At 40.3% G+C, this 24,217-nt stretch overlaps 1 protein-coding gene across 1 annotated transcript; it reads right to left on the reverse strand.

The window, feature by feature from the left end:
• Window positions 1–2,084: 2,084 nt before the first annotated feature.
• LOC127171050 (uncharacterized) lies at window positions 2,085–24,217 on the reverse strand. Its single transcript, XM_051119471.1, has 2 exons — window positions 24,095–24,217; window positions 2,085–3,325 (listed from the first exon to the last, which is right to left on the reverse strand). Exon 2 carries the CDS (start codon window positions 3,312–3,314, stop codon window positions 2,292–2,294), a length of 1,023 nt encoding a protein of 340 aa, XP_050975428.1. The 5' UTR covers window positions 3,315–3,325; window positions 24,095–24,217; the 3' UTR covers window positions 2,085–2,291.

A 24,217-nucleotide genomic window follows, 5' to 3' on the forward strand; every position in this document is an offset into this window, starting at 1 on the left:
CCAGAAAAAAAAAATTATAATATAAATTTATAAATTTATAAAATTTATAATATAAAATTATTTTCATTATTTGCTATTTTATCATTAAAATTGCAAATGCATAAATAATGTGATAAGATTAATGGTTTACTTTTTTAACATTAATGTAAAATGGGAAAAATGCAATGATACTTGCAACCAAACCACCAGTAGGTGGCGGCAAGTCACTGTCTTAATGAGTAAGTCTCTCAACCAATTACTTCAAACGGCTAATTCATTCAATAAATGACTGTCTTTATGAATTGCTCACTGAATCATTGACCGCTGGAGTGCTGCTTGGAGATGTGCTACTGTTCTGCTGTGGCTTTGCTTAGAACTATTTTCGTTAGCAAAAACGGTCAGTAATCTGTCTGAAAAATGAAAGTCAGTTACCATTACCTACTTGTTTATTGAACTACTGTTGTATAAAATCAATGTCAATTGTCAATGTCAATGATTTGCAATCGTGCTGGTGCTTGGTCGTGTAATGTTGCTTACCTATATTATGTTTTATACAATATTTATCTTTTTTTCTGCTGCAGTATGTTTGTTCATGTTTCATTGTGTGTGCTGACACAACCTGGATACTGTCCGTCCGTTATCCGTCACCGTTTACACTAAAAGTAATTAAATCAGAATCATTCTCACCAAAGTTTCGGTGCTGCCCTAGTTATTGTTTGTTATTGATGTTTTAATTAGGTTACTTGTTACTTGAAATTCTCTTTCACTTGCCCCTTCACAAAATCCACTTGTCCTGGACAAGGGTTAATGTCGAGCCCTGGGTACCATGTTCGATCTGTTAAATAGATGTGTCCACTGTGGAAAGAAACACATAACGTTGTGCTAGATACTCTTTTTCCAGAAGCTTCCACCACTTACCAAAGGATGAAATGTTACAAAATCTATGGGTTTGAACTGTGAGACATGAGAATTTGGTAATTAAGAAACTGGAAGCCTGTCTCCACGAAATCAAACTGTGGCTCACTAACAACTTTATATGCTACTTAATGATAATAAAACCCAAATCATCCAATTTTGCCAAAATGAGCACTCGGATGATAGCGGTATTGATCTTGGCACCCTCATGCATCATCTTACCGCAGACATTAAAGAACTAGGATTCTACAGAGACAATAGTAGTTAGTGCCAGTCTTTGTTAGTTTAAACTTACAGTAACTTGCTTAAAAATGAAAACAACTTTTGCTAGCCAGCAAAGATGGTAAACTATCATCTATGCTTTTATCTCTATAGGATTAGACTACTGTAATTCACTGTATGTCGGGTTACCTTTTTCCTTCATTTCTCCCCTTTAAATGGTGCAGAAAGCAGCATCCCATCCACTCACGGGAACGTGACCATATCACACCAATCCTACGCTTGGTTACCAGTCTGATACTGAACCGATTTAAAAATGCTGTTATTTGATTATAAAGCTGTTAATAATTTACCCTCTAAATAATCACACTGATCTGCTTGTTACAGCACTTACAATCCATCTAGATCACTTCAGTCTCCAAACAGCTGTCACCTCCTGTTTGTTCCATCATCAAACCTTCATAGAACAGCTTCTGCGTTTGCAGAATTAAAAATGTATCTATTTTATTGTAATTTTTCAAATCTATGTACAGCACTTTGGCCAACCAAGGCTGAGTTTAAATGTGCTTCATAAATAAACTGAATTTATTTAAAATTGAATTTTCAAAGTTTGTCTAACCATAATAAAAGGGCAGGAACTCTCAGACATTATTTTGTTGTGGAACAAATAAACTCTGTCCCCATCTAGCTTTCACCTTGTCAGGGAGATTAATTTGCATCTGTCGATCTCAATAAACCTGTTGATTTGTATAATATACCTCTGCTTCCTGGTGTGATTGCTGACACACCTTTAGTAAGATAAAAAATAAAATCTTATGAGATGTACACTAAACACCACAAAAGAACAGGCATTTGGTCAGGTTTTCATCAGACATCTGAACAGATGTCTGTGTATGTTTAACAAATCCACATTCCCAGACAACACAGTGTAAAGAAACAGAATGACAGCAAAAACACCAAGACTTTCGAGATTTAAAGTAGCCTTGTCAGATTTTATCATGAACACAACGTTTCAGTAATTGTAGTTACATCATCTGTTACTGAATTTGCTATATTAAATGATTCCAGAACCAGTACATGCATATATCTATATAATTGCTTGAGAATGTATAGTTAATGTATTGAACTGAAAAGCACTTGGTCATCCTTGGAGCTGAGCGATCCTGAAATGTTGATATTCATGGTCGTGCGGGTGAAGTTGGAGGGTTTGGCTCACTGGTAATCTTTAAATTACAGCAGAACAACACTGGTTCTTGACCAAGACACAGTTTGTGCTGCCACAGATAAAGAGACTCTTTTGGCTTCAGCTGAAAGTTGAGCAGTTCCTCCTCTTCAGTTGCTTCCTTCCAGCTTTCGTTTTCAGTGCCGACACGTGAACCTCCGTGTTCTGCAGAAAAGGAGAACTGCGACTTCGCAATTAACTTTGCAAGCTCTCCATATTCAATCGAGGCTGATGTTTCTTTCTTCCAGTTTTGAGTGATCTGGGTCATCTTCTCCTTATTGTATCCAACCTTTTTAGTGATCTTCTTTTGCCATGTCACTGGTACATTGCTGCCATTAGTTATAGTTTCAATATTCTCCCACATGCCAATGGCTGGGCCTTTAGTTACTGAGAGCCCACCAGGAAGGAAGTTAAGAACATTAGGATGAACAGCACAGACAGCAGTGTGCTCGTCGTTGCTGAGATCAACACCGGTGCAGAACTCAACTCCCCACTCTGAGGTGGGCTTGAGGAAGTAGCAGCCAGTTTTCTTGTAGTTTGCTGGGCCCCAGAAATACAGACCGTCACTGTAGTTGGGATGCAGGTCGAGTTCTTCAGAGTCTTTAGTCATGTTTGTTGTTCTTCGGTAGGTGCCTTTTTTTTGGAAGATGATGTAAAAATAGCCATGAGCTGCGAAGTAGTGATCTCCACCCTGGCAGCTGGGATGAAGGCTGTAAACTACAGTATTGTTTTCCGTCGTCAGGCTTGTGACTCTGCGGCAGGAATTGCCCTTGATGATGTGAAAGTAGCTATCTCCACCAATGTAATGGTCTCCATTTTGGCAGGCAGGGTGCAGACTGAAAATAAAGATATCTGAACCTTTACTCAAATCACTTGTTTGCATATAGCAGCCGAGGTCAGAGCGGATGATATAATACTTGTTGTTAAATGCACAGATGTCAGTGCCTTTTGCTTTGCTCCTGGGAATAATGCCGTTCATCGTGTCTGAACCTGCAACACAGAATAAGTCAAACATTCAGTCAACTGCACAGACCCGACGGAATACTGTTATTTTAGTCCTTCTATAGATTGGCTCTTAGAAATGCACTTTTGACTGGAGCTTGAGGATGCAGGATTACGTCTGTTAGATGTAAATTCATGTTCATTATCAAAAACCGTAACATCTGTAAATTTTAACAACCTAATTTTTATGTGGTGAAATGTAATTATGCTGACTGTTTGACTGTTTTGAGTTAATTAAAATTAACCCTTGGTCTTCCATAGTAGCATATATCATGATAACCAGTAAAAACACACATAGGCCTATGGTATAAAAATTACCTACATGGTTTCTACTGTAGGTATATGTCTGATCTATTTCTACCTTGCAAGGAATGCCGCTAAATGCTTTCACAAGTGTTTGCTCATTTTGCACAACTTCCAGAGGTGAAATATAGACTTGTTTTGTGACAGTTTCTTAGTTAATAAAATCAAAGTTGAATAAAGATGAATATTGTCTGTGCTTCTTACCTACAGGACTACAGAATGTTATCAGTATGTTTTGGCAATCTTTCCTGTTTATAGCTAAAGCTCGGGGTGTTTTTTTTTTTTTTTTTATTACCTTGTAGTAGTTGTGAACCTGGTGTATTTGTTTATGTGTGCTAATGTTGTGTGCAGGTTCTGGTGGACCACTGGCATTCTGCATGAGACCTGTGGACGCCTCTCCATGACCTATAAGGTCACCCTGTGCCTAAATCCATTGTCCAAGCATCAGAAACGTGATGGATGGAGGTATGAGTTCATGTGTGGAAAATTACGGTAACACTTTATAATAAAATTTCGTTAATAAATTATTAATAAACATTATGTTATGCTTAACGGATTGTTAGTTCATATATTTTCACATATCTAGAAACATGAAATAATGTGCTTGTTAATGTTCACTAATAAATGTATTAAACATTACTTAAAAATTAACATTTTTGTAAATTAAAATGCTTACAAATGTCGTTAAACTTCTAATTCATATAATCATGTACATCTTGAAAATCTACAAATGACTTTAACAGATGATATACAACGATTAAAAGCTTTTGGTTATGCACAACACATCTGCTGCTGTTGATGTGTGATATGGGTAGGGTTAGGGACAGGTTTGGTGGTATGGGCAGAGGCATATCAAAGGGGCAAGCAAGGCAGGAAAATGCCTGGGGCCCGTAATTTTCCATCGGGGCCCCTGATAGCCAACCATATAAACCAACAGGAATGTTATACTGTAGATATAACACGCAGCGACATCTCTCCATCCCCCCTATGGGACCCCCTCTTTCGTTATACTGGGTACGCTTTTGCCGCCTCGGCCGCCGGTTTCAAACAGGTGCAGCACATCCTCGCGATGCCGTAGATGAGAAAATGCACGAGACCTGAACGTTTTTTATCCATTCCTATGGAAGTTGCATTTGCGCAATTTAGGAATAAACTGAAAAGGTTCGCAGACACGCAAAAACATGCATGTTAAACATAAAGTGAAAAAATCTGTCAGGCAGCCTGAAGCGGAAAATAAAGGAGGAAACAGGACAACTGTAAGCATAGGTACAAATGTATGTTTCTGCCCACACTCTATTCCACTCCAAACCGAATATGAAACATTCTATTCATCACTGTTTCCATGAGCAGCCTAATTAATTAAAAATGAAATATATTTTTCTGATTGTTTTTTTGAAAGGTACTCTCTGTGTTATTTCATCAGTCAGTCATGGAGGTCTGGTGGTTGATAGGCTTCTGGCAATATTAATTCCAGGAGAGAAGACAGTTCTATAGATTTGAGTGCATAGGTTTGATTTTGAGTGAGAAAGAGTGTGCATCCTCTTTTGTGCATTTATATATTGTTAGGTGAGTTTTGTCCATATTTCATTTGTTGTATAATTACAGTCAAAAATATCGGCACCCTTGCAATTCTCTCAGAAAATTGTTCCAATTGTTTTGGTATTCACGTGCTTATTGTTTTAGTTTGCACTGCAACAACACAAAAAAACAGAGAAGAAAAGTCAAACTTGATAAAATTTCACACAGAACTCAAAAATGGACTGGAAAAAAAATATTAATTTGTATTTCGACACGCCTGTGGCAAGTAACAGGTGTGGGTAAGATAGTAATCACACTATCAAAAAATTCCAGTAGAGAGGTGTAAGAAACTCATTCATGGTTACAGGAAGCTACAGGTTACAGGATTGATTTCAGTTATTTTTTCCAAAGGAGGTGCTACCAATATTAAGTTAAGGGTGTCCATAATTTTGTCCGGTGCATTTTTTGGGTTCTGTGTGGAATTGTATCATTGTATTTAACTTTTTCTTCTGTTTTTTGTTTTTTGTGTGTGTGTGTGTGTGTTCCAATACAAACAAAAAATAAATAAATAAATAAATAAACATGTGAGTACCAAAACATTTGCAACTGCAACAATTTTCTGAGAGAAGGGTTGCATTTTCTGACAGAATTGCAAGGGTGCCGATATTTTTGGCCATGACTGTATATCACTAGGTAACAAAGATACACTAACAAAAAAAAAATACTTTAAAAGGCCCTCACTGATTAATTTTGCCTGGGGCCCCCACTTCATGTAGGAACGCCTCTGGTTACTGGTAGGTTTAAGGTTGGGTAAGGGGCCAACAAGTGTACAAGGGCCAGTTTGATTACTATAAGGGAACACAATTCAATTTGTTTATATTGCAATGTTTTGAAAAATTATAAATGAAGTGTTCCCCTTTGAGGAACTCGAACCTTTTCGGGGAATCTGGCGCATGGGCGGAGCATGTTAAACTCCCAAGGGAGCTGAATACATGCTACATGTTGCGGTTGTGGTGTTTATTTTCTGCCAGTAATCGGGTTTATGGACAGAAAATAAAAAGGGGACCTTCTTAGTATAGCCATCTGAGGGTGGTTATAGTTCAGCGTGATTATGTGATTAAGCACAGCTATCTGAAGCTAGGTTGTGTTAAGCTGCCTCCTCCTGGAAACATAGCTGTCTGAGGATAGCTATGTGTTGGCTGGGGCTGTGTGTGTGGTGGTTGCGTCTGATTGTTTGCACAGCCTTAGTGCTAGTTAAGACCCTTGTTTGGTGTTCTTAAAAGTAGCTTCCTGGAGCCTGCCGAGATGGTGCTGTCTTCCCTTATTGGGTTCATAGTTTGACGGGCCACTGCTGGTGGTTCTGGCAGTTGCATGGTCCCCTCTCCTAGAGCCAGCAATCTGAGAATAGCTATGTGTTAGCTTGGTGATCGCTCCCTTTTCTAAGTTTTCTAAGTAGCGGTCTCTTTGAGCTCTCACCCAGACAGTGCTGTCTCCCCTGCTAGGGTTATAAGTAGACAGCCCACTCTTTGTGGTCAGGTTAATCTCTGCTGGTTCCCTTCTGGTAGTCTTCCTATGCACATTGTTTAAGATATCCTTTTGCTAACATTGTGATTGCTCCCCTCTTAGAGTATTTAAGCAGCGGTCTCTCTGGGCTCCTGCCTAGATGGTGCCATCTCCCCTGCTAGGGTTGTAAGTAGATGGCCCACTATCGTGGTCGGGGCAGCTTCACAAGTAGGTCTACCTAAAGCCTAACTGGAGTCATGTGCGGGAACCACAGTGTGTGAGTACGACCCTGTTATTGTGTGTCTAGCCTCTTCTGCTGTATTTCTAGGACCTGTCTGTTGCTTTTCTCTTTCTTTAGGTAGGTCCTCTTCCAGAACTCCCTCTCTTTTGACTATGGTTATGGTCTGCTTGTCTAATTGGATCCGCCTTTGTTATATCCACCTGAAAACGATCTCTTGGCCTTCAGGTCCCCTCTACAGCACTTCATCTGGGGCTTCGGTCCTCTTAGCAGGTAAGCTCTTCGGAAATTATTTCTCGCAGGATGCTCCTGGACAACCCTGGCTGGACACACATGCCTTAGAGGCCTACTAAGACACTCTGTCTGCATTCTGCCCTGAGGGGCTTCCTGTTTCAGGGTATCCACCCAGTCATCATTCAGATCCATGATGCATTTGGTTAGTTCTACATTTATAGAACAACCTACTGAGAGTCCGGACAACCAGCGACGACCCGGATCCATGGTTTTGTGAGTTTGATCCATTCTCATCTTTTATTATTAGTTATGTTGTTCACTAACTATTCTTTTTCCGCAGCACTTCTTGGACCTGTTTCGGACTCTTAGGGCTAGGATCCTGACAAGCATCTACCTTCTGCAGTTGGAACCTCTTGCTGTCACTGGCTGGTTGACGATCTCACCTCATCAATATTAGATCCAGGTTGAAGATGGCCCATTTCTTCGGCTTCATACCTACTGGACTAGGCAGCTGAGTGGCTGGGCCTCTGCAGGGTCCCTTAGCCATCAGGTCCTCATTATTATGCTGCGATTTTGGGATGTGTGGTTCCCCCATTTGGTTCCCTGGCTGATATTGCTGTATACCAGTCGGGTTACGTTACTCAGGTCTCACCCCGAGGGGTTTGAGCCATTCACAGTGACGCTGCGGCGCTCCACCTAACATTTAATTGAGTAACCTGCCAGTCTGCTGCTGCCGCCGTCTGGTTGAGCTTGGAAGTGCTCCTCTTTTTGTAAGGGTTTGTCATGAGCATATTCCTCTCATTGTGCCAGGGGGATTCATCTCAGCTATGTGACTAAGAATTCTGAGCCTCCTAGACTATTCGTCCATTAAGCTCCTTATCAGGTAGTTTGGCCGCTTGCTGCCTCCCCCGATAAGTTGCCTCTATCTGGCCGAGCCTAGCTATGAAAGGTCCCCTCACCTTTGAGGGTCACCTTTGAGCATGACTGCTCCCAACTAAAGGGCTAGAGATCACCTCTTACTAGTGAGCTCTTCTAGGTAACAGTTGCAGGTTGTTAGGCCTCCTCCGGCCTCCCTGCTATGCTGGTCTCCTTGAGCCTGAGCAATGCTCCTCTCACTTTTGAGGGTCACTTAAAAACCTCCATGGAGAGTTGTCTTGGTGCACTTAGAGCACTTTATCTCACATGAGTAGTTTTTAACTAATTTCTCTAAGAACGACTCGATTCACCTCGATGTTGGATCTCGTTCTAATACGTTCTAATACCCCTTCTGGATGCTCATCTCAGGATATGGTAGTGCTCACCTCGCGAAGACAGGGTTTTTGAAGCACGCCCTCCTTCACTGTAGAGGGTAGGTCCTCCTCCTCTCCTGGGGGGTTAGGTACCTACCTTACAGCTGCTGATGCTCTATGACAACCTCATCGGATAAGTTGGCCGCTTGCTGCCACCCGATGTGTTTCTCCTTCCATCACATTAGGTGTGTATGGAAGATGCCCTATGTGGGTACTTGAGGCCTTGGCCTCCTGGAGCTTCATAGGATCAGCAGCCTAGGTCATTATTCCTCTTCTCTGCCCTTGTGATGTCTCTCCTGACATGAGATGAGCAGGGCTGTGCTCCCCTCACTTATGCAGGGTCATTAAAGCAAGCCATTTTTGGGCAGAAAGGGTTGTTCCTTCTCTCTATGTTAGGTTACGTACCTAGCCTTCAGCTGCTGTGCGTTCCATGGCTGTCACATTGGATAAGTCGACCGCTTGCTGCCGCCTGATGTGTCTCTGCTTCTGTCACATTAGTGTGTACAGAAGTTGTACTACCCCATTTGGGTATTGAAGGCCTCTGGCCTCCTGGAGCTTCTTAGAATCAGCAGCCTAGGTCACTAGATCTCGTTTCTGACCTTATATTTCTCCTGTCAGGAGATGAGCGTGGCAGTGCTTCCCTCACCATGTAGGGTCATTTAAGCACACTATTCTTGGGCAGAACGAACAGGTTCTCCCCACTGTTGGCAAGGTATCTACCCTGTGGCTGCTAAATGCTCGCCTTGGTTATTAGGACTGAGCTTTTGTTACAATCTCATCTGATAAATCGGCCGCTTGCTGCAGCCCGATGTGTTTTGCCTGTGCGGAGGCTGCACTGACCCGTTAGGGCTTTATAGGCCTTGGTCTCCTGGAAGCTCCATAGACAGCAGCCTAGGTCTTTAGGCCTCTTTCTCTGCCCCTGTGATGTCTCTCCCCTGACATTGCATGAGCTTGGTAATGCTCCCCTCACTGGGGTCTTCTGTGAACATGTCACTCCTAATTGGAGCTCATAGGTACCTCTCTATATCGAAAGAAGGGCCTTCGCTCCCTATGGCTCTGGCTCTTCCAGGTGGTAGCCTCTGGTGGGATGATGTTAAACCAGCCTTCTTTCACTCCTCTCAAAGTATGAGAGTCTCTTGTGAGCATGCTGTACCCTGTTGAGCAACTAAGATTCCTCTTGTCCTAAGAGAAGTTTACTTCCTTTGCTCCAGGGCAACCCATTCAGGTCGCTCAATATTGAGCTTTGCAGTGCTCCCCTCTTACAGAAGGGTCACTTTGAGCACGATTCTGCTCCCTGAGAGCTTAGAACCTCCCTAATTTGGGATTCGTGTTCTCTGCTTCCCAGAGCCTCTTTTTGTGAACGGTATTTCGGAGTCGAGGCTTGCCGGGCACATTCTAAAATCCATGTTGTGGTAAGAACGCACGCTACCTTCTTGTGTTCTTTCTAAAATTCTGTATGGTGGGGATCACGCTTTTAGCTTCGTACCCTTTCTTTCTTTGGCCCCGGAACCTTGGGCCACACTCGACTTATGTATCTTATCAATACCTCTGAACAGGGTGCCGATGACCTGCCCGACCAGCTCCTCAAGCTAGGTCACGCAGAGCAGTAGGTAAACCCCCTGTTGACAAGCCGAGGTCTAGGAACTGTCCTAGACTATAGGCTATATCCCTTAAAGGAATCTCTTTTCTGATTCGAAGTCTGAGCTCTGCTCTACGGTCAGGCATCTTTAGCCCTTCCCTTACAGGTAAGTTCTTGGGTATGCAGCTCAGGTCTTTGGCTGAAGAGATTAAGTCACTGACAGCCGCCTGGACGTCTTTGGGGCAGCTCCTTCTACTTGGGTGGAGCTGGTACTTAGTGCTCGCTTTGGTGTCTGGCTTCTAAATGCGCCCAATGGAATCAGTGTCCTTACTAGGGGGCTTTGGACACTGAACTTCACAACAGAGTGTTTTTAGGCTGCCGCAACATGTCAGGCTCGGTCTGCCGATCCTTTTCCCACTCCACCATCATATGCCCCTTTATCAACCCATCCATTCCCCCCTGCCCCGAACCATCTTAGCCCCAATCCACCAGCTACGTCCCTTGCCTTCTAAATACCTCATCCAACCAGCAAATGTTTCTTGTTTCAGAACTGCTTTATCACCCTGACTCTCATTTCACTGATTATGTACTATCAGGTCTCTCCCACAGCTTTCACCCCGGTGTCAGAAATCTCCTCTCCCAAAGCCTCATCTGCCCCAATCTTCAGTCCGCTGAACCTCTAACAGTCTATAGTGCTCTAATCTAGCTCCAAATCGATTTGAGAAAGAATCGCGATGTGTTCGGAAAATCTCGAGTCATTTCTCAATTCGCTTTGCAACGATTTATCATCACATCCCTAGTTAACAGCGTCATTCCGCTCTAAGTATTTTCTCTCAACCATCATTACATCGACCAAGCCATTATAGATGCGGGTCGCTGCGCTTGGCTAGAAGCCACATTCCCCTTCCGGATGTTGCAGCTGTACCCACTCCCGCAGGAGCCTTATTCGCTTCCAGATGCTGCAGCAGAGCAGTGCCGCTACTACAAGCAATGTCCAGCATCCCTTCTGCCCTAAGCTATGCAAGGTTTGGGGAGGATTATCAAGCCCCACTCTGGCTTCTGTCCTGCACTTTTATTCAAATTCTGAATATGTATTATATGGATTATATGTAGCCTAGAAGTGAGCAAATAGCCCTTCCTTGATAATCACTAAAAAGGTGTCACTTCAGTTCATCGTGATCTCACAAAGTTCCTTTATAATCAATGAACCTCTTATTTACAGTGAGAGGACTGGCAAGTGTACAGGGAAAGAAATCAGGCATTTAGAGTTCAGTGAATTCAGACAGACTTGAATGGAATGGCCCATCACAGGTGTTCAAGAAATTAACAAATATGTCTGTGACTGGCTACATTGCTCAGCGCTACGAAAACACATTGTAAATTGAATCTTTTGGTGATTTCCAGAGCACAAACACAAATATGCACTGGAGGCTTTACCAAATCTGTTTTGCCAGTATCTTATTATTACAGTTGTAACTGAGGGTGCTTTTGACTGCATGAGAAAATGGATTTGTGGCGTGAGAGTGTGACAAAAGTGACAATTGCGCGAATCTCACGCTAAGCTTTATCTGTACATCACAAGCAACAAGAGAATTATGGATTCTAATGTCATGTTTTTTACAAAAAAAATGGCTGAATAATGGCACTCCACTAAAGCTAACTTAGGCTAGTTAGCTGGTTTTAGCTGGTTTTAGCTGGAAGTAGCTGGTTTTAGCTGGTCTCCTAGCCTGGCCAGGCTGGTTTAAGCTGGTTAAGCTGGAAGTAGCTGGTTTTAGCTGGTCTCCCAGCCTGACCAAGCTAGTGTCCATTTGACCCAATTACAAATTAATCAGTTTGTTTCACTTACTGACAAGTTTCAATTCAAGGTAAGTTTAGTATCATAATCAGGTAGGCTAGATGATGCATCTTAACGTCCTGGGGCCGGCTAAGGCACCGGCGGGAGCACTCGCATATTTTCCAGATGTTAGCAAAAAGAACTTGAATTGCTCCCTCAATTTTAATTGGACACATAAAAGTAATACATCACCTGAATCTGTAGAAAGTTTACTTTTATTTGTGTATGCTCAACATATCAACAAATGTTTGTGGTTTTTGTAAATAAAGAAAATATACAGGGTGTCATTTCAGTCTTCTCAGTCCCAGTGAATATCCAGTTGAAATGCGTCACTAAAATGAACTGAAACTCAGCGAATACATGACACACAAACACCAGAGATATGTCTATAGAAAGCTTGAAATGTCTACTTTTAAATGGAGTACGTTTAATCGAAAACATATTCTATGTTTAAGTAATCCGTATGAAAACAATACCATGTCCTGTTTTTCCCATCTGACCTCATTACCGCTAATTAGATTATGCGCTGTGCGGCGCTATTGTTATTACAAACATCCACGTGAAAGATGCGCGAAATGACCGCCCACATCAACTCGTAAACAAAGCAGCAACGTATTTGTGTTGGATACTTTCGTTTTAGGAAGAAAGCGCTGAGTGTCACGGATTGGCCAGGCTCTTCCACCATTCACACCCAGCGATCTCAATCACCGGAATTCTAACTCACAGCATCTGCACCTAATCACCAGTCAACCTACTTAAGCACACACCACACTTCAGTCTCTGTCTGGGCTCGTTTATACGAAGCGGACTCATTGTGCCTATCGTCAAGAAGTCACAAACTATACCTACCTGTGAATACTTACCTGTTTTCTCTTGTGTTCTAGTCCTGTCGTCCTTGTCTCTCCAGTTCAGTCAGCAGTGTGTGTGTGTTCGATCAGCCATCGGATCCAGTCCAGTCATCCTGCAACAAAGTATCGAGTATCATCATTCTATCATCATTCAAGTCAAAGTCAAGTCCTACCAGATCCACTCACCTCTGCTTCACGTTTTGCTCTGCTGTGATTAAATAAACATACCTTTGTTGAAATACCTGTCTTGCCCGTTTGTGTCCGTGATACTGAGAGGAAAAATCCTTGTATTTACTCTGGATGAGGACGCGCTGAGAGGAACAGGCTGAGCTTGTTTATCTCACAAACAGAACGCGAGCGCGGCTACAGGCAGCTGACGAGAGGATCTTATACAGTGTAAGTAACGTTTCTTTTTGGCATTAGATAATGTGTTGTTGAGACATAAACTTGAATGCATTTACTAGTTGGACTTTTTCCAAAACTATAATTCCTGACTAAAATGTGTGAAATTGAGTGCAACATTTTGAAATATCATAGGTAACTTTTCAGGAATGATTTATATTTAATAAACAAATTGACATTAAAGTAGGGCTAATGTTTAGACGATATGAAAGTAATATCTAAGAATATCTAGACCAGTCTTTACTGTTGAATACTCTGCAAATATCTAATCAAACGTGTACATAATGTGCTTAATAATAAATTAGTTTCTCAGATGTTGTTTTTGTACTGTATAATAATAATAAATACAAAGCATGTGTGCATATGATAGCTATAAAATCACATGGGCAATATTAGTGATTGCTGAAGTAACAATATAGTTGCTCCAGGCCTATCAACATGCGCACTGATTTATTCATTTATTTATGTTAGTGACTAGATACCTATATGAATATTTTTTTTTGGGATAGAAATTATAGAACTAATGTTTTTATTTAGCAAAGATGCTTTAAATTGCTCCTGATATGAACATGCTCACATATGTTTTTTTGTTTTGCTTTAGTTGTTTGTGATCTGATACCTGCACAACAGATGAATCCTGCAAACTTTTCCTCTGAGAACACTGTACCAACATCAGATCTTCAACTACACTGATTTTCTATTGGTAAAACAAGTTCCTTGACTACTGATGATGAGTTTTGCAAGCACTTAAATATCAGGTATGATTTGCTTGTGCTACTTGTTGAACAGAATTCAGAAAACAGTTTTCAGGAATTACAGGAATGTATGTTTATATTATACTGTGTTGTAAATAAAATGCAGATAATCTAAAACCCCAATCTCTAAATCTTCTCACATTGTTTCTTACCTGACAGTCACAGTCTCATTGATGGGCCATTAGAGGAGGGCCTTTTGTCTCTCAGGTGTGAATCCCTAAATATTCAGTGCCTATTGTCACTCCCTTGCATATTCCCTTTCGATCACAAAACATGTCTTAGAAAATTTAAAGAAGTATATTGTTTTTTGTGAACGACTGTATGAGATGATTTTCACATCATTTCGTAGAAAAAACTCTAGCCTACCACATACAGTTCTCAAAAGTCTTGTGCTCAAATGTTCTGAATGCGTTTCTTGGTCTTATTTCAGTGACTTAAAAAAAAATAGATTTTTACTAACCACGCATAAACATTGTTTTCTCAAAAACACAAACATGTACATTCATGTTGCTTACATATTTTTGTAGCCCAGTTTGTGCTGATTACAGTGTAACCAGACTTTAGCCAATAATATGTTTTTAAGATACTGAAAAAAACACAAATATCAGGGCATGTCAAAACTTCTCCAGGGCCCCAAAACACCCTCAGACCCCAGAGGGTTAAATTATTCTAGTTGTTAATGATAACCCTGCTGAAAAAAACAGCTAAAACCAGCCTGATACATTATGTATCTGGTTAAGCTGGAAGTAGCTGGTTTTAGCTGGTCTCCCAGCCTGACCAAGCTGGTGTCCATTTGACCTAATTACAAATTAATCAGTTTGTTTCACTTACTGACAAGGTTCAATTCAAGGTAAGTTTAGTATCATAATCAGGTAGGCTAGATGATACATCTTAAATTATTCTAGTTGTTAATGATAATATATCTGAGAAGAGTCTAAAATAAATTGTAGTATAAAATATAGCATAAAATCAAGCTAGCACTCAAAAAATCAGCATAGAACTCAAATCAGATTAAATTATTGTCTGAAGAAATACATTCACCATAGTTATAGTCAAATATAGTCAGCTGTTTTATTTTTAAGGAGTGTTTCGGTATTAGATAGACTTTTACACAGAATATAAATGAAACAAACACAGTCTTTATATAACAAATGACAATCACCTGCAATTAAAAAACAATAGGAGAAAAAAAAAAACCCAATATCTTTAACAAGAAGTGCTTAAAGCATAATCTGATCACGTGGTGGTTTGACGCAAAAGTGCAGCATATTGCTGTAAATTTTAAATCTACAGAGGCGGGATTTTCTTCAACGGTCGACATTCGGGAGCAGCAGTAAGTACGATTCACAACTGCGGTAAGTGACTTATTTTACTTTTAATTTTTCATGCTTGGTAACTGCAGTAGTGTATTAAGGTGTCTACATTCGCGGTAACCGCAGATTAACGAATCCTCGGTCCGCGGGGCACGAGGGAGACTTGTGCCGGGTTTAAGAAGCGCGGTCGCGGGAGGATTTCAGTTGTGAAAATCTATATGTAACAGTTGTGATTCACGGGAACGTCGTGTTGTTCAGCACACTTTCTCGTGATTATTTTATGATGTAAATCAAATTTGCACAAGCAGTCATCTGTTACAGGGGCGCTGAAATGAAACTTTGGTTTAAAGAATGAGTTAATTCAGCCCATCTTCCTGTCTGGCCTTTTCGCAGCATATATTCACTCCGGAGTAACCTTACCAGGAGACAGACGAAGATTTGGAGTTCATTCAAAGGTAATGGTTGCATTCTAAGAACTTGAATACCTGAATTTTACATGTAGATGTGTTAGAAGATCTTTCTCAACTCCAGAAGAGAGATGATTTTTAAGGGAGAATGATTCAGATATCTCAAAAGCTAAAACTAATGTGAATTACATATTTCCTGACTGATTTGTAGATATTTAAGAGGAACAAAGAAGTCGAAAGGAAAAGTGCCATCTAAAACAACAGGACAAATGGTACAGAAGAAACCGGTTGAAGTGAACTCAAGTTGCCACTCTTATTTGCAAAGTGAAGGATTGTCAGCAGAATTTCTGAAATGTAAGACATATACACATACCAAGATCTCCTTTTTCCTTTTAATATATTCTTTTATTATCTACATTGCCGTTCAATAGTTTGGGATTAGTACGATTTTTTTTTTGTTTTTTTATTAAATAAGTCTCTTCTGTTAATCAAAGCTGCATTTAATTGATTAAAAATACAGAAAATTGAATTTTTTTTTAAAAAAGGTAATGTTGTGAAATATTATTGCAATTTAAATTATTGTTTTTTTTAAATGTAATTTATTTCTAAGTTTTCAGCATCATTACTCTAGTCTTTTCATTACTCCAGTGTCACATGATCCTTTATAAATCATTGTAATATGTTGATTTATTATCAGTTGTGTTTTTTATATATATATATATATATATATATATAATATATTTGTATGTGTGTGTGTGTGTGTACATACATACATACATACATACATACATACAAACAAATATATATGCATACATACAAATATATATATATATATATATATATACATATATATATATACACATATATATATATAATATATATTTGTATGTACGTATATTTGGGTATGTATGTAACCCTAACACACACAAACACACACACTTTAGCAACACACACACACACACTTTAGCAACACACACACACACACACACACACACACACTTTAGCAATAAAAGGAACAACTATCAGGGGCATGTTTCTAAATTATTGCAGGCTATGTCTGGAAAAAAAAGGAAAATTTGCAACAAAGACATTACACTATAGTTTGTTTGTTAAAGTAGTTTTACTTGTTGTTAAGTCTGTTTCAATGACTGGTGGAAACAAAAGGAGCCCGAAAGAAGAGAGAGAGAAGAGAGAGAAACAAACATTACATATCCCAAAAAAATACATTATATAATAAAAAAAGAAAAGAAAAATGAGAATGTATAATATATTTAGAATTCTGTTATTGTTCATCTTCACCATTAATTGTTAATACAGTTTTAGAATTGTAATCATTCCAATTATTTTGTAAATATTTGTTATTAAAGGGGCTGTAAGATCAAATAAAAATTGTTTTAATGGTTCCTTGTGGTCCTGCAGATTATTAAAGGTAAACATATTACTTATTTGTCGCATTATTTGTCAGGAAAATTGGGGCAGACACTATGTAATCAATCAATCATCAAACAAACATTTTTACCAGCTAAGACCAGCCTGGCTGACCAGCTTAAACCAGCTAAGACCAGCCTGACCAGCTAAAGCCAGCTAAGACCAGCCTGGCTGACCAGCTAAGAACAGTTTAAACCAGCTAAGACCAGCCTGACCAGCTTAAACCAGCTAAGACCAGCCTGACCAGCTAAGACCAGCCTGGCTGACCAGCTAAGACCAGCTTAAACCAGCTAAGACCAGCCTGACCAGCTAAAACCAGCTAAGACCATGTAGGGTATCAGAGCGAATCAGACAAATGGAAGATTCGATCAGAACATTTGGTTGAAACCAAAGAGCCAAATTCCACAAAGAGGCCCAGGACCACGTCATAAATCTGTCCAGGATACCCTGGCGCCAGCCAGCCTGAAGTAAGCCTAACCAACCAACTTTCACAGCTTTGAACAACTTGCAACATTAAAACAAATGAACACAATTATTGATAATCCCAACTCAGGAAGGAGATTGTCAATTTTGGGGCAAGAAACCCAAGATTAATGGTCAAAGATACAGCACATCAGGACCATCACATGAAGAAACTTTGTTGGGTGGTGCTCCCCCACCGAGTTCCTTCTAAATTCCTTTGTTCCTTGGAACATGCCCTTAGTTCACAGAATGGCAGAGAGACTGTCCCTTTTACCTAAATATGCACCAAAATTATGCTTAAAAGGACTTATGAATGAACATCAGACCATTGCATAACTCCCTACTGTGTATGTTACCCACACATTTGTCTGTTATGTTCTAATCACTCATTGTGTATGTCCTTTTTAATAACTATTGAATAGCTTAAGGGTTTATATTCGTGTTTGGTATGTATGAGTTTGAAAATTCATGCTTTGAATGTTTCCACCGATCAATTCATTGTCAAATGCATTGTATTCATGTTATAGGAATCATGGCCAAATTATACTTTGCAAGAGCGGGAAAATTCTGACCATGTGACTGATAAGATAACATGCCGATTTATGTTTTGGGAGGAGAAACATAGCAATATCCCGAGTTAAGACAACATCTAATTGGTCAAGACACCATTTTGGGATGTGTCCAAAACTGAGTTTAAAACCACAGGACACCATCAAATTTTGCTTTTAGCTATTTCCATTGCTCCTAGCCATGCTTTTAGCCTTTGCTTTTGGCTTTTAGCTATTGGTTGTAACCATTGCTTTTAGTCATGCTTTTAGTTTGTGCTTCGTGCCATCTCTTTTAGCCATGCTTTTTGCCATCATTTTTTGCCGCTGCTTTTTGGGTTCTTTGAACGTTTCCTGGCTTGCACGCCAGCCACTCCTCTAAACGAAAACATGAGGAGATCGTCACATTTCTTTCTTTTACTTTAATCTTTTCTTTCCGTTGAGAGTTTCGTGTTCTAAGTTAAGTTTTGCCGCTAAGCCGTGTCACAGACTTCGTGCCCGCCTCAAAACTTCAACCAGCGTACACGACTCCATCCTCCGGCCAACGCCCAAGACATCACTTGCAATGACCACGGACTTCCAACCAATCAGCAACCTTGGGGAACCCCTTTCTGCAACGACGTCATCAAAGGAAACCCCTTAACACAAAGGCAACGCAAGTACAACCTCCAGATTCTAGCTGAACTGGTGCATTTTATATAAAGTTTAATAACCTCATTGAGAAACTCAACGCGAGGGTTAATTAAATGATTGATGGTTGTTCAGGTCTAAGCAATTGCTTATTCTTTCCTCTTCTCTCTCTCTTTCTGCAACTTGTATGAATGTGTGAATGTGCATCTATGTGTTAGATTAGTTTATATGTCTTAGGTTTATCCAATAAATTCCTATTCATATTGAAAAGAGAAGTATCTTGTGTTTTGTGCTTATAAATAAATGTCTTAAACTGCCGACCTTGTTACCGTGCTAATAAATAGTGTTTTCACTATATTTTGGATATTAGTATCTGGTACAGAATTGATGTTATACGGCTCGCTCAATGAATCACTGGCCGGTTCATTGATCCGCTGTAAGACGGAGATTCTGTTCAGTCTTAAATGATTCCCTTTGAGCTAAATTGACTTCTGTAGATCCCCTACAACCAGCTTAAACCAGCTAAGACCAGCCTGCTAAAACCAGCTAAAACCAGCTTAAACCAGCTAAGACCAGCTAAAACCAGCTAAGACCAGCCTGGCTGACCAGCTAAGACCAGCTTAAACCAGCTAAGACCAGCCTGACCAGCTAAAACCAGCTAAGACCAGGCTGACAAGCTAAAACCAGCTTGACCAGCTAAAAAAAGTGGTCAAAACCCCTCTAAAACCAGCTTGATAAACCAGCTATGACTAGCCTGGGAGACCAGCTTAAACCAGCTTGACCAGCTTAAGATAGTTTAGGCTGTTTTTTTCAGCAGGGAGTGCTATTGAGTTAGCTGAACGCTACATTTTCCGGGCCAGGGTTGCCAGGTCTCAGAAAAATTTCCAGCTCAAAGCTTACTCAAAATATGCCCAAAAGGAATAAAAACTAGCCCGATTATTTTCCAGCTGGTTTATTCCATTAATTCCCTTTTAAAATGACCATTTTGATTTTATTTATTCTATGTTTTGAATCTTAGCAAGACTTGTTTATATGTAGTATGTGCATATTTGTTTTTTTTGTTTTTTTTTTCTTTTACCCTTTCTTTCATTTTAATTGTCAGTACTTTTAAAACTAGGGCTGGGTGGTATAGCCAGAAATATTATGATATTATATTTCTTTTCAATATCATATCAATATTTATCACAATATTCTTTTACCGTTATTATAGAAGGAAATGCTTTCCGTGTGTTTGTTAGACTTTGAGAATGCATGTAAACATAAATTCTTTTTTTTGTTGTTGTTGTTTTCAGGTTTTCTACAGATATGAACAAGTGAAACTTAAGACTTTTAAAGACTTTTTTAATACCACCTGGAAATGAAATTTAAGACCTAAACCTGTAATGGCAGTACACATTATATTACACACATATATGTAATATTTAATATGTTTCAAAACGCTGAATCATTTAGTAGCAAAACACTGCTGTGAGAATGTAATTGTAATAAAATTAAACTTAATAACTCACTCAAACTACAAGTTTATTGAACTAAAAATCAATAACATTTGCAATTGTGAGAATATTCAGCAAAATAGCTCAATTGGTATGTTACTGAACTACATCATGTTATAAATAAACTATACATTTAGAATTTTTACCTCAGTGTGTTTCTGAAGAGTTTCTTTATGTATGCTCTTTCACTCATTTGTTTTGAAGTCTCTCACAAAGAGACAGGCAGCGCGATTTTGATAACAGAAATACACTATCCATTTTCAGTCGCTGCTTACATTGAATGTATTAAAATCAGAAGAATCATTCTTCCATTTCGATGTTTTGCTTGTTATTTTTGTCTTTAGTTAGGTAGTAGTTAGTTTTAATCAGGCTGTATGTCCAGTTGGGGAAATAAAAAATAAATAAATAAATTAAACTAGCTTGAAGGCTGGTGGTCAGCTAGCTGTAGCTCGACCTATATTTATTATAATCATTATTGAGTACATTATATACAGAAAAAAGGTGGTTCGACCTATATTCTGCTACTGCGATTCTGTCTGATGATGACACAGTAATCACCGCAGAGGGAGAAAGAAAAATCTTCGGTCTGTCCAATGATTGTTAACAGTAATTAGGTGTCACGTATCGTGCAAGGAAGGGGCGAACAAAGATGAAGGTCAAAGATGAAGTCTTTATTATATTCCACAGGTAATTCCAAAACCGGTAAATCCACAGGAGGAGAGTAGATACAAGCATACATTGATGAGACCGGACACCAAACACTGAACAGAATGCAACTTATAAAGACAGGTGATAACGATGAACTTAATTAAGGCACAGGTGACACAAGGAAAACTAAAGATGATTAAACGAGGACAGGAAACAGGAACAACCAAATATGGGCACAAGAGGGAAAAACCAACATAAACAGTCCACAGAGGTGTGACATTACTCCCCCTCTTGGAAGGCACGTCTTGCGCCGTAACATATCCACCGGGGAGGGGGGGTGGACGCCCTGGAGGCTGGTGCAGGGCAGACAGGGCGGAGAGAAGGAAGGCCACCAGGATGGATCAGGGAGCTCAGGAAGCCATGGTGAAGCACACAGTCCAGGAAGCCATGGCGGATCAGGGAGCTCAGGGAGCCATGGTGGAGCACACAGTTTGGAAGGCCATGGCGGAGCAGTGAGCCATGGCGGAGCACACAGTCCGGGAAGCCATGGCGTAGCAGGCAGTTCAGGCATATGGTCCAAGTTCAGTGTGCACAATAATCACAACTGATTTTGCCAAAGCCTTCGATGCTGTGGTCATACAGTAGCAGTGCAGTGCCTGGACCTTGGAGTGAGACCTAGCCATATTCCATGGATTTGTCATTTTATGTCTAATCGTCGTCAAAGAGTGCGTTATCGGGGTTGACCACTGGAAGTACGTATATGAGCATGGCCCAGAGGTGGAGTTCTCATCAGCCCTGTACTCTCCAGCAGACATTACATGATCTTGGCAACTGGGTGGAGAAACATAAAATGAAACTCAACTAAAAAAAAATGTAATATCCTACATACATGTTACCCGCATGAAACCGAGACCAACCTGGCCATCACTTTCTATAGATCAGAACACAAATATGTGACTCTGTTAAAGTTTTAGGGGTTACCATCCAAGGATATTCCAATGCCTTCTCCCTTCTTGGATTGTGTCCACTAGCAGAGAGACGAGTCTTGATTTTGTTAGGAAGTTATACAGGTCTAGTTTTAGAAACTGGTTACCACCGCTCAGGGAGCAGTGGACTGGAAGCCAGACGAGAAACTCAGATAAACTGACAATCCCCAGGTGTCAAACAGAAAAATACAGGAGATCACCTATTCTCTATATGTGCAGACTTTTAAATGTCTATGGACTTTAAAAAAAAAAAAACGTGTGTATTTCTATGATGTATTTTAGTATCTTCTCTTTTTTAAATTTCCCATTTTAGTATGGAGTAAATTGGTATTGACATTTGTGACAAGTGGGGCGGGGCTGAGAGCCGTGGGAATGGAACGAGGCCGGTGGAGTATAATGATAATGAGCGACACCTGTGCCACTCACCAGTCTCGAGTCCCACAAAGGAGCTCCGGAAGGATAAAAGGAGGAGCGACGACAGGGGAAGACAAGAGAGGACCAGGCCTGGACTTTATTTTGTGTTTTGTGTGCAGCAGTCGTCCGTGAGGGGCTGCCGCTTTACTTTTGTGTTTGTTTATTTTATTATTAAAGTGTCTGAATGTTCGCCGGTTCCCGCCTCCTTCTTTCTGTTCTACGAACTTCGTTATATTGGTGCCAAAACCTGGGAGGAAGGAGGGACACACTGTCAGAAGAGCCCTCGTTGCTGAGCGGGATCGTGGTGCTAAGGAGGTCGGTGGTGCTGGAACAATTGTACAATAGGTGGGACGGAAGGCTCGCTGCCGTGCTCCGAGATCGAGTAGGGGTGGCTGCCCTCCGAGAGGGAGCGGAGGAGTCTGCGCCATTCGCCATGTTGGGGAGGAGCAGGGAACAGGGGGCCTCTCTGCCGGAGGAGCCATCGCCATCTGCTGGGAGGCGGAGGACTTTTGAGCCGTCCAGTACCATCGCATGGCACCGTAACTCAGAGACGCTCAGCTGGTTGAGGACCAGTGTGCGGCAGTGTGTCCGGGAACCGGACCAAGAGTTTTTTTTTTTTTTTTCCCCTCTTTACCTCTCTCCCCTCTCTCGCCTCTGTCTCTCCTCATCCTTCTGTCTCCTTTTCTCTCGCCTCATCTGTCCTTATGGATGGATGAAAAATATTTGGTTTTAATGATATTCCTTACAAGTAATAGTAAAAATAGTATTAATTTTGGTGCAACTGCACCACATGACGGTGCACTGCCCACAAGGCTATTGGCGCTGACATAAGCGACATCCTTTGACTGGCTGTTGTCGTGTTCATTTCTGCTGTGTAAAAGCCTTAACATCTATGCTCTGGGTGAAACTCAAAGATACTTTGTGACATCCGTCTCTCTGTTCTTAAATTGGCAAGTATAATCCAAGTATTATTCACATTAGTAAAAGGATTGTCATTTTTATTTGTTTATAGATACACTTTAGGCGACCGCAGTATATTATAAAAGTAGTCAAAAAAAAAAAAAAAAACAGCCCGCAGCTCTGTAATTTCTTGCACTTTCAACTGCATTTTCAAAATAGCCCAACTGTGCGGGAAAACCCCAACCCTGGTAACACTGCTTCAGGCAGACAGGATGACTGAAGGCTGTTCTCACTGGATACCCAACCTGGAATTTCTCATGGTTAAATGCAGACCATTTTATATGCCCAGAGAATTTACATCTATAATAGTTTCTGCAGTTTACATTCCACCAGACACTAATAGCAAAGAAAGAACTACATGCAGCCCCCTTTATTAAAACACTTGGAGGTGAGGAATAATACCAAAACTGACATAAATCACTCATTATTACTTAATTCACAAATATCTCAATTATAATTAAAGAGAAATTAATTGTATTCAGTTGTGTTTTAGGCACAGTCCAGTACTTTATAGTCAACACACATTTCTATAGCCTATTGAAATAATGAAGATTTCTGTGCCATCCCAGACGGGTTGCTGGCCCCACCCTGGCCACCCCTATGAAAACATCTTGGCTCTTGCACTGCATGTTGTGCTCACATCCTAATCCAAACTCTGCAGTGCAGCATCATCAAAATAGCACAACCTGCTTAATTTATTTCTTCATTATCTTAATAAGCCACATCACACGTTTTAAACGTTTTAGAATGTCTATTAACATAGCTTAATGACCTGCACGATTATGCACAACCTAAAAAAAAAACCAAATCAATAACAACAAATATTCTGAATATTGAAAAAGAACCTTTTAGCTATGTTCTGGGAATGATCTGACAAAATTAACATTCCCGATAGAAAAATGTATTGTTGTGGTTTGATTAAAATGTGTGCCAAGTGAATAAATGAAAACGTAAAGAAAAAGTCAAACCTTAGGGAGCTGACTTCCAAACAGCAAGCTGAAGTTTTCTGTATCGCAGTTGTCTTGTTTTCTTGAATTTCTTTGCTATATTCTTTTGTCACTGCATTGCCCATTTATAAAGGACAGTACATG

The sequence above is a fragment of the Labeo rohita genome, chromosome 9, assembly GCF_022985175.1.
Source record: "Labeo rohita strain BAU-BD-2019 chromosome 9, IGBB_LRoh.1.0, whole genome shotgun sequence".
In the NCBI taxonomy this organism is placed as follows: Eukaryota; Metazoa; Chordata; class Actinopteri; order Cypriniformes; family Cyprinidae; genus Labeo; species Labeo rohita.